The following is an 11,947-nucleotide window of genomic DNA, read 5'->3' as shown; positions in this document are numbered from 1 at the left end:
CTAGAATTCTTTTTCTTCTTTCAATCTTCTCCTGTAAGCTCATGTTTTTTTCCTGATTTATGACCGCAGGAAGTTCTTTCCAGGATTTGATAAAAATAAATGGAGCGCTGTAAGACTTCAGTAGCTGCAAAGGAGCATTACTGGCAACAGATGAATTCCCACAATTTCCCTGTGTCATCACATCTTCTACCACAGGAACAGAGCCATAGGAACAGGCCTCATAGATTCTGTAGCACTCCGTGTTTACTCCCACTGGACTTAACGTTAGGTCACTCTGTAACAGCGCATCATGATAGCTCTTATAACTTTCATTAGTCTCTTGTGGTTGCCACCTGAAACAACATTGTAACAGTTTACGGTTTCATATTTTTGACTCTAGGCTATCATTATTGCTGGGGCAGGATATATATACTAGAACAAGACAAAACACTAGATTGATATCAGATGCTTGACCCATTAAAGGGGTACTCCCCTAATTGTTTTTATTTTGCCAATATGCCTGGGCAGGCGCAGTAAAAATAAACCATAACTTGCACCGCTGCCACCAGATTCGCTCTCCCATCCTCTTCCTGCTATGTGGCTCGACCCATCACACTGTGCTGAGCTAATGGCCAGCCGCAGCAATATCCCACCTTTGCCAGTGACAGGCTGAGTGGCAGTGTGATGTAAGAGGCCAAGGCACCAGGAAAAAGGCCAGGCCCAGATGCCATCACATTGTCGCTCAGCCTATCACCCGCTAAGGTGCGACATTTTTGCAGGACAGAAGGACGGGAGAGCGGCAGAAGTTAAGGTTTTTTTTTTTTTTTTTTTTTTGTGGCAGCTCAGGGATAATGGCAAAATAAAAAGGTTTGCCGGAGTACCCCTTTAAGGCACTATGATGTTCTGGGACACTATGGACTGCTTTACCTATAGTCACGATGATTACAGGTACAATGATGACAATTGTGCTGCAATAAACAGCTGGACTCCTGAAGGAATTGCCAGGATTGTCAAAACATATATATTTGTATAAACGTATTAAATAAATTATATATACCACAAAATGGTTCCAAAGTAAAACGTTAAAGTGTACCCGTAATTTGCAAGATCTTTTTATATAATGTAGAAAATAAAGATATGTATATTTGTAATATACATTGGTTAAAAAAATAAAAATAAAAAAAAGGGTTTATATTTTTGGATGAAAAAAATTCTAGGTTGTCCCTGCAGCTATTGATTGTGCGGAGACAAAATACAGGAAGTGTGGACAGACAAGCAGAGCCCTGTGCACTAATTGGGAGATCAAAACCTGTGGAGAGGCAAAGTTGCCCATAGCAACCAATCAGCTCACTTCTTTCATTTTTCATAGGCCGTGTTAAGAAAGTAAGAAGCGATCTGATTGGTTGGTGTCTCCCCCTAAGACACTGTGACATGCTCCTAGCTCACACAGCCGGCTGACTAACTAGCCAGGAGCGTGCAAAGAGCCCTGCCTGTCCTCAGTGCACAGAGCCCTGCCTGTCCTCAGTGCACAGAGCCCTGCCTGTCCTCCGTGCACAGTTCCTGTATTCTGTCTCCTCATAGAGACACACAGGCAATAGTTGCAGCAATAGCATTTTTCACCCAAAAACATACAGGATTTTTAACCAATGTACATTTACAGTTGTACATGGCAACCTGTACCAAGTAGACCGTAACTTTTTTGTACCATACTCGTTTTTTCCGCATGGCCATGTATGGCTTGAGGACTTGATCAGAAAGATCAACTCCCCCCATATACAGATTGTAGTCCAGAATACAATCAGGCTTGAGGACCGTTGTTGTGGTACCTCACACAGGGACAGGTGAGCTGCCGTTACCATGAATAGTGGTCAGCATAAGGACATCCCTCTCTTCCTTATACCTGACCAGCAACAGGTTTTCATGGGTAAGGGCACGGGACTCACCCTTGGGCATAGGTATCTGGATCAAATTTAGAGGGAGGCCTCTCTGGTTTGACATGCCGCATTATCAGTGTAATGGAGGCATTTCTGAATTGCCTCGAACCGCTTCCGTGTCATGACCATACTGTAAAGCGGGGTCTGGTATAGGATTGTCCCTGCTCCAGTACTGCCTGACACTGAATTTTTTGACCAGGTCCATACGCAGCACGAGGCCCCAAAATGTCCTCATTTCAGCTGCATCCATGGTGTACCATTCATTGGGCCTGGACAAAAAAGAATCTGGGTGGTGGGCGATGAACTGCCTGGCGTACAGATTCGTCTGCTCCACCATTAGATTGACAAAGCTGTCACTGAAAAAATAACTGAAATAGTCAATTTCAGAGTATCCAGCCGTGTCAATCCGGATTCCTGAGTCGCCAACAAACTTATTGTAGTGTGCGCGCGCTTGGTGTAACTTTTATAATCACACACCGTTATATGGGGGGGGGGGGAAATGCTGCGGCCAAATGCAGTGCCCTGAACTCCTAATAGGGCCCAGGTCACAGGAAAAAACTGCGGTGGACCCTTGAGGACCTATTATGGCGTCAGGGGGTGGGGAATTTTGCACGGGGTGCTTGCTGATAGACATCAGACCCCGGTCTTGTCCCTGCCCAGGGCGCGAAGGGGACCGAAATTCCCACAGGCGTACAGGTACGCCCTAGGGTCCTTAAAATGTACCAGTCGTCAACAAAAACTTTATATAATGTAGATAATAACATATGAATATTTGTAATATACGTTGGTTAAAAATTATGTATATTTTTTTACCCTGCAGCTATTGCCTGTGTGTCTCAATGATGAGTCCAAATACAGGAAGGGAGGATGGACAAGCAGGGCTCTGTGCAGTAAGAAAAAGCAGGACAGTGTGCACTGAGGCTCTATAACATGCTCCTGGCTTATACATCAGGATGATTGACCTGTCAGGAGCCTGCACAGAGCCCTGCTTGTCCACCCTCACTTCCTGTATATGGACTCCTCACAGAGACCCACACAGACAATAGCTGCAGGGACAGCATTTTTTCTCACAAAAATATACACAATTTTTAATCAATGTATATTACAAATATAATTATATTATCTACATTATATAAAAAGCTTTTGTTGATGAAAGGTACACTAAGTATCAGGGCGTCAGGTCCTTAAGTGGTTAATAAGAAGCAGACCTTAAAAACACAGGCCCTCATACAGCTACATCACCATAAAAGATATGGCTCTTGGAATGCTGCTCTCTTTTGGAAAAAAAAATTAAAGTATGCTTCGTCCTTAACCCCTTAAGGACTCAGGGTTTTTCAGTTGTTTGCACTTTCGTTTTTTCCTCCTTACATTTTAAAAATCATAACCCTTTCAATTTTCCACCTAAAAATCCATATTATGGCTTATTTTTTGCGTCGCCAATTCTACTTTGCAGTGACATTAGTCATTTTACCCAAAAATTCACGGCGAAACGGAAAAAAAAATCATTGTGCGACAAAATAGAAGAAAAATCGCCATTTTGTAACTTTGGGGGCTTCCGTTTCTACGCAGTGCATATTTCGGTAAAAATTACACCTTATTATTCTGTAGGTCCATACGGTTAAAATGATACCCTACTTATATAGGTTTGATTTTGTCAGACTTCTGGAAAAAATCATAACTACATGCAGGAAAAGTTATACGTTTAAAAATGTCATCTTCTGACCCCTATAACTTTTTTTTATTTTTCCACGTACAGGGCGGTATGAGGACTCATTGTTTTGCGCCCTGATCTGAAGTTTTTATCGGTACAATTTTTGTTTTGATCGGACTTTTTGATCACTTTTTATTCATTTTTTTTAATGGTATAAAAAGTGACCAAAATACGATTTTTTTGACTTTTTTTACGTGTACGCCATTGACAGTGCGGTTTAATTAACGATATCTTTTTATAGTTCGGACATTTACACACGCGACGATACCACGTTTATTTTTATTTACACTTTTATTTTTTTTATGGGAAAAGGGGGGTGATTCAAACTTTTATTAGGGAAGGGGTTAAATGACCTTTAACACTTTTTTTTTTTTTTTTTTTTGCAGTGTTATAGGTCCCATAGGGACCTATAACACTGCACACACCGATCTCCTATGCTGATCACTGGTGTGTATTAACACGCCTGTGATCAGTGTTATCGGCGCTTGACTGCTCCTGCGTGGATCTCAGGCACGGAGCAGTCATTCATTGATCGGACACCGAGGAGGCAGGTAAGGGGCCTCCCGGTGTCCTGTAAGCTGTTCGGGACCGCTGCGGCATCCCGAACAGCTCGACTGACTAGCCGGGATAATTTCACTTTCACTTTAGAAGTGGCGGTCAGCTTTGACCGCCGCTTCTAAAGGGTTAATACCGCACATTGCCGCGATCGGCGATGTGTGGTATTAGCCACGGGTCCCGCCTTCATATCGCGGGAGCCGGTGCAGGACGTAAATATACGTCCTGCGTCGTTAAGGGGTTAAGGTGCAAAGTAGACCTGATTTTAAAAGTGTTATCCAAGATAAGAAAAACAGATCTGATTTCTTCAAAAACAGCATCACACCTGTTCTCAGGGTATGTGTGGTTTGCAGCTCAGTTCTATTGAAGTGAGTGGATCCAAGTTACGATACCACACACAACCAGAGGACAGGTGTGATTGTGTTTTTGAAGACTATCGGTTTCTGTATACACTGTATAAGCCAGGAGGTGGCTATGTCCATAGATTTTAACCTGTGTAATACTTTATTTCCTGCACCATTATCAATAGCACCCATGAGGAGGTTTCAGCAGTAGACCATTAACTCATCATAGGGACAACCGGCTACCAGACAGAGCTTATCCAAAATGGAAAGCATCATTTAGAGATAAACAATACTTACTCATTTCTGGTTGATATCCAACAGAGCTGATCAAGACCTTCCTTCCTCATAACTTCCATAAGAATCTCCCTAGATGAGTTGCCATACACAGTCCCTAAAAAGTTGCACAAGTATGGCCGTGAATCATGAACCATAGACCAACTTGGATCAATGACTGGAAAGTTTCTATACCTGTAACGTTAAAGAAAAATATAATTATAGTTGCTTTAATGGCTATATGAGGTAAGTAAGCATTTGGATTAAGAGTGTTAAAGTAGTTGTCTCATGAAGACAGCCAGAAAGAAGAGCTGGCCGGTATATGACAAGGATGGCCATTTATCTGAATAGTCACCATGGGGGAGATTTATCAAAACCTGTCCAGAGGAAATGTTGCCCATAGCAACAAATCAGCTCACTTCTTTCATTTTTATCAAGGGCTCTAAAAAAGAAGCAAAAGAAGCGATCTGATTGGTTGCTACAGGCAACTTTTCCTTTGCACAGGTTTTGATAAATCTCCCCCCATGTACATGCAGCTGATTTTGCCTGGTTTGTTGGGATCAGGATCCAGGACAAATCAGCTGACCCCCCTGGGGGCCACATTCTGAAAGGGATTGTCTTATGAAACTAGATCCATTATAGACATGTAAAGAGGTTGGATGGAAAAGTTGTGTTGATCTGCAATATTAAAACACAACCCATGGACAACAATGTTAAAATTTTAGGGAAAAAAACAGGACCACCACAATTAACCATTTGGTCCATGTGGTGTGAAAACTGCAAATAGCTAGCTCGATTTCTGCCTTGCGATTTTTTTTTTTTTTTTTTTTTTTTTTTAATGGCACGCACACAAGGGACATGGACTAGCGAAAAGGGGGCAGGGTAATAAGCGAAAGGGGTGTCCCCGCCCCACTTGCATGATATGTCAGTTTATGCTGCCAAAGCAGCTTAAACTGCTGTTAAAATCTCCGCTAGCTCGGAGCTAGAGGCGATTCCAGCATGGCTTCACGGGTTTGCTGGATTTATGTAGAAGCGTCTTCCTATACAAAAATCCAGTATGCCTGTGTACTGGTGGAGTCCTCTGACTCCCCATGTCATATTATTTTTGGTATAGAAAACCCTAAAGATGAGATCCGTAAGGCCATAAGTGCCATGTGATATTAAAATCCACAGCATATTAGTGGAATGCTCATGGAAACATAGCTTAAAGTGGTACTCCGCCCCTAGACATCTTATCCCCTATCCAAAGGGGGTAAGAGGATAGGGGATAAGATGTCTGATCGCAGGGGTCCCGTTGCTGGGGACCCCCACAATTTCCCTGCTGCATCCGGCATTTGCTTTGAGTGTTGGGTGCAGTGGCGGCGGCTTGTGACATCACGTTCACACCCCCTCAATTCAAGTCTATGGGAGGGGCCATCACGGCCATCAAGGCCCCTCCCATAGACTTGCATTGAGGAGGCATGGTCATAACATCACGAGCGGGGCATGCCTGACATCACATGCGTCTGCCCTGCATTGCCAGTCATCCAGCACGGAGCGAAGTTCACTCCGTGCATCGGAAGTCTGGGGTGCTGCAGCCGAGATTGCAGGGGTCCCCCGTGATCAGACATCTTATCGCCTATCCTTTGGATAGGGGATAAGATGTCTAGGGGCAGAGTACCCCTTTAAGCTGTAGATTTCATCCACTTGTCACTTTGTAGCTTTCTACTTTCCCTGTGCACATACTAGTAATGAAACACAGCCTTCCAGACCCCTTTCAACTTGTGGGACAGTCCATTGTTTACAGACTTTTCTTAGGTAGGAGCAAATAAGGAAGTTGGAATGGATGCCGAGAATTATTAAAGGAAATCTGTCAGCTGTATTTGCTGCTAAGAGCTGCGGACACCATTGGATAGATGCCAAACTTAAAAAATTGCTTTTTTATTCAGCGAAGTGTCAAGGAGGTGGAGTTAAAGTGCTCAAGTGCCACTCCCTGGCACACCTTTTTACTAAGCCTCACCTCCCAGCCCCTGTTTGACTGACTTGTAGAGCAGTCACAGTGGGTCTGGAGGTGAGAGCAAGCAAGTAGGCATGCCAGGCTGTGGCACTTTGGCATCTCTGCTCCACTTCCATGACACTTGGCAACCACCATCTTGCTCCAGGAAAGGTAGTTTTCTTTTATACCCAAAATCTATCCAATGGTATTTAAAGCTCTTAGTAGAAAATAGAGCTGACAGAATTCCTTTGAATGACAAATGGCTGCGAAAGGGTGTATTGTTTGTAGATCTTGCACATGTAAATGGGATACATCTATAGTTCTCTATAGGCATATTCCTTACTAACATTTAAAAAGTTTCGAGTACAGTATTGTAGCATGCAGATTAGTAAATTAAAGCATGTGTTTTTGCATGTTGCTAAAAGGGTTATAGCAACTGCGACAATTAAAACTCAACCTGGAATGAATTTTTGTATAAATGGCCATCAGTGCATTATAAGGATGTCTTGAGTCTTCCAAGACACTTCCAGAACAGAAGTCCTTTATACATCAAGGCTCTTTCCCTTCCCCTCCCATGACATAGATATTGCCTCTTCATCTCTTCATGATACAACCCCTTTAAAAACAATTCCTCTTTTCCCATGAAATGAACTGAAACAGTAAAAGAATGAGAAACTTACGTGGCCACTCCTAGGGGCCACTGGTAAACATCTGAGTCATTAATCCAAGTACTGTCATAGACAAGGTAGAGAACCTCCACAAACCCTCCATTCTTCTTCAAGTACGGGAAGATCCAGTTATTATTGCACTGCTCACTTCCTAGCAGCACTACTGCAACATGTCGGAGTTTATGGTTTTCTACCAGAGTCTGTGTGTAGTGAAGCCACTGACTGGCAAAAGAAATCTTTCCTTCTTCTCTGCCATTAAGAACGAGAACGACATTTTGGGCTTCCACAGAGAAGTAACCGGGAACAACTGCAGGGCCAGTGATAAAGCTAGAGAAAAAGGAGGAAGCAAAAATTAAACCAAAGTAATTGTTACATTTAACTTATCAATGCACGATCCTAAAACAAATACTACTTTCGCTAAAATCAACATTAAAATGTGTTTTCCTTGTTAGAAATATTAAAGGGGTATCCCAGTCTTATAAAGTAATGGCATCTCTTTATGAGATGCTACCACTTCCCTGGACCCTCACCGATCCTGAGAATAAAGGGTCCATAGCTGGTGTAGCACAGATTCCCCTTAAAGGGGTACTCGCCCCCAGACATCTTATCCCCTATCCTTTGGATAGGGGATAAGATGTCTGATCGCAGGGGTCCCGTCGCTGCAGACCCCCGCGATCTCCCTGCTGCAACCGGTGTTCGTTGAGAGAGTCGGGTGCAGCGCCGGAGGCTCGTGACGTCACATCCATGCCCCCTCAATGCAAGTCTACGAGCTGTCACGTCCCCTCCCGTAGACTTGCATTGAGGGGGCATGGCAGCGATGTCACGAGCCTCCGACTACCCCCCCCCCCCCCAATTGCCAGTCATTAGGCGCAGAGCGAACTTCGCTCCGTGCACCGGATGTCTGGGGTGCCGCAGCCGAGATGGCGGGGGTCCCCAGCGGCAGGACCCCCACGATCAGACATCTTATCCCATAGAGGATAAGATGTCTAGGTGTGGAGTACCCCTTTAACACTAGGGTCCAAGCTGCCCTCTGTGCAAGGAACTGCAGTGCGACCCAATAAACTGAATGAGATCAGCTGCAGAATCCAACAGAACTTCAAAACCTAGAGTGTGTCGCTGTGCAAGGAAAAGTTAAAACAGATAAAGTACTATGCAAGCTTTTACCACTTCATTGTCCGGATCGTGAGGGTCCCAAAAGGTTAGACCCCCAAGCAATCAGCGATAGCCAATTCTGGAAACATGACACCACTTTATAAGACAGAAATGACCCTTTAAAGCAGTTGTTTCATCAAGAGACCTGCCCTAGACTAAACAATCCCAGACTGAATCCTTCGAGATATCACAAGTGATGTAAGTGAAGTTGTGTGGTTAAATATGAACAAGTACGCTATAGTTTAAAATGCTACAGAGCTATCATTTAAACAATACGATACCTATTAAAATCTAACATTCGCTCATTTAAACCCATGATACAAAGAATAGATAAATGAGAATTGCAGTATACTGCTCAAGTAACAACAATAAAAAAAATTTAAGTCAAATAACGTTTTTAGGAAATGTATATGTAACCTCTTTCCCCCCACTTTTCCCATTATCAAAAAAATGTATAAACATAACCGGTATTGTCATAAACAAAGCTAGAATAGCTAATTTAATGTCACCTCGCCTCCCACGAAATATGGATAAAACATTTTTATGCATACCAAAATGGTACCTTACCCAGCAAAAAGAAAAACCCTTTGACAACTCCACATAAGATATAACAGATAAAAAAAAAAAGTTCTGTGTGTGTGAGATATATTAATTAATTAATATAAATATATATATAAATATATATATAAATATATATATAAATATATATATATAAATATATATAAATATATATAAATATATATATATATATATAAATATATATATAAATATATATATATAAATATATATAAATATATATATATATATATATATATAAATATATATATATATAAATATATAAATATATATATATATATAAATATATATATATATATAAATATATATATATATATAAATAAATATATAAATATATAAATATATAAATATATATATATATATATATATATATATATATATATATATATATATACACACACACACACACATATACACATATACAGTGGTCCCTCAACACACGATGGTAATTCGTTCCAAACGACCCATCGTTTGTCGAATCCATCGTATGTTGAGGGATCCGTGCAATGTAAAGTATAGGCATCTGTACTCACCTGTCCCCGCCGCTCCGGACCAGGTCCTCACCGCTCCCGCTGCTGTTCCAGGGGCTCCCGATGCTGTCCCGCTGCTCCAGTGTCTTCTTCGCGATCCTCCGGTGTGTTGCGCATCTTCTGCAGGGTCCGGGCCTCGCTTTCTGGTGACGTTATTACGCTGCTGCGCCGGCGCGGCGTGCGTAGTGACGTAATAATGACGCCGGAAAGCAAGGCCCGGACCCTGTAGAAGATGCGCAAGACACCGGAGGATCGCGAAGTGGACCCGGAGCATCGGGAATAGGTAAGTGAACCTGCTGGGGCACATTACACTGCTATCCGACAGCAGCTTAAGCATTTTGCGCTGTCGGATAGCAGTTAATGCGATGGCCCCGACATATAAAAGCACCGTATGTTGATGCGATGGCCTCTGAGAGGCCATGGTATGTCGATTTTATCATATGTCGGGGCCATCGTAGGTCGGGGGGGGTTACTATAATAATATTATATATATATATATATATATATATATATATATATATATATATATATATATATATATATATATATTTATATATATATATATATATATATATATATATATATATATATATATATATACATATATATACATATATATACATATATATACACATATATATATATACACACACACACACACATATATATATATACACATATACATATATATACATACATATATATACATACACACACACACACAAAATGGTGAAATCCCGCCATTTCATGTCCAATCTCCTCCATTTTACAACTATCCACATTTTATGCCCACTGCCCATTTCACATCTCCCCCTGTCACATCTTCTCCCATTAAATTTTCCCCCTATGTCACATTCCCCCCTGCCACATTCTCCCCCCATATCACATCCCCCCACCTGCCACATTCCACCGGAGGACCTGAAAGCTGAACTCAGTTGTGCAGGCTAAAGTCAGCAACTGCCGAGCCACGAGGTTCGTGACGAATCGAATTACTGTAACTTTGCTCATCTCTAATGGAGACATTTATCATGTGCTTTATTGTCGGTTATTATACCTAGGTGAGCTTCTAAGAAGTACCAAAATATCATACCTGATGCCATTTCTTCCAATCTGAAGCTTGCCCTCCCTCCAATGAGCAGTCTCATCTGCAGGTTCAAGCGGTCCTTCCAATATATGTTGCCACAAGTAATGGCCTAAAGAAAATAACAGCAAAATAATAAAGAACTATAGATAATGTTTTCCTTTCCTTTAGCAGTCTAGTGTCTGTCGCACAAAGTCAGGTCTGACTCTTAGGCTCGGTTCACACTATGGAATTTCCGTCTGCAATTCCGCTTTGAAATTGCAGGCAGAAATTCCGCTTTCTAAAATGTATAGTATAGTGAATGGGTTCACATTTCGGAATTTGTGAAGCAGAATTTGTGAACGAAAAATCCGCTTGAAAATTTCCACCTGAAGAATGGCATTGCTCATTCTTCAGGCGGAAATACTCACGGAACACATTGCAATTTATAGGAGACTGCAGTGTTCGTGCGGTCCTAGCGCTGACTCATTCAGTCGGTTCTGGCCGCACTCTAAATCTCAGGGCGGAGATTCCGTAGTGTGAACCTAGCCTTATGCTATCATGAAAGAGCCTCAGCTGTTTTCACTAAAATTGGCCGTATGTTGCCTTTTAACAAAAATGCTGGATATCCAAAGGAGACCAAAAGTGTGTCATATAGGACTGTTCAAAATGTACAGTGTGCACACTTCCTCATTATGCCATTAAACCGAAAATTAAGTATATCAAGCAGTATGTGTGTTTATTATGGGTCCTTATGTATGACGGGTGCAATAAAGTGGCATCCACCATAACTATATGTCAGACATACATGTCAGGGACTAACCCTTGGCGTATATGTATATTCATAGAAAGCGTTCAAGGAAAACTGTTGTGTCACAGCACAAGTGAATCATATACATTTTTATACATATACAGTAGGGATGTAAGAAAAAAATCGATTCTCGCGATAATCGCGATTTTTCATTTGCCGATACAGAATCGATTCAAAATATTTTTGAATCGATTCTTTTAGGGATGTGGAATTTTTAATAAAACGCACTTTATCTTACCTGCCAACGAGCCCCCGGAGCTCCGGTACAGGTGTTCGGTCCCCGGGCTGTATTCTTCTTACTTCCTGTTAGTCCGGCACGTCACATGGAGCTTCAGCCTATCACTGGCCGCAGCGATGTCCCGCCTCCGCTGGTGATAGG

The 11,947-nt window shown here is 41.9% G+C and overlaps 1 protein-coding gene across 1 annotated transcript; it reads right to left on the bottom strand.

Moving 5' to 3' along the window:
* Positions 1–4: 4 nt before the first annotated feature.
* LOC130331726 (ribitol-5-phosphate xylosyltransferase 1-like) lies at positions 5–10,921 on the bottom strand (the record flags this gene model as incomplete). The annotated part of the gene is made up of 4 exons (XM_056553707.1): positions 5–332; positions 4,821–4,991; positions 7,452–7,766; positions 10,788–10,921. Coding segments are annotated over 4 exons (948 nt in total), but the record flags the coding sequence as incomplete, so codon positions are not given.
* Positions 10,922–11,947: the final 1,026 nt, after the last annotated feature.

The sequence above is a fragment of the Hyla sarda genome, unplaced genomic scaffold, assembly GCF_029499605.1.
Source record: "Hyla sarda isolate aHylSar1 unplaced genomic scaffold, aHylSar1.hap1 scaffold_3532, whole genome shotgun sequence".
NCBI lineage: Eukaryota > Metazoa > Chordata > Amphibia > Anura > Hylidae > Hyla > Hyla sarda.
This window is presented reverse-complemented; position numbering and strand designations above follow the sequence as displayed.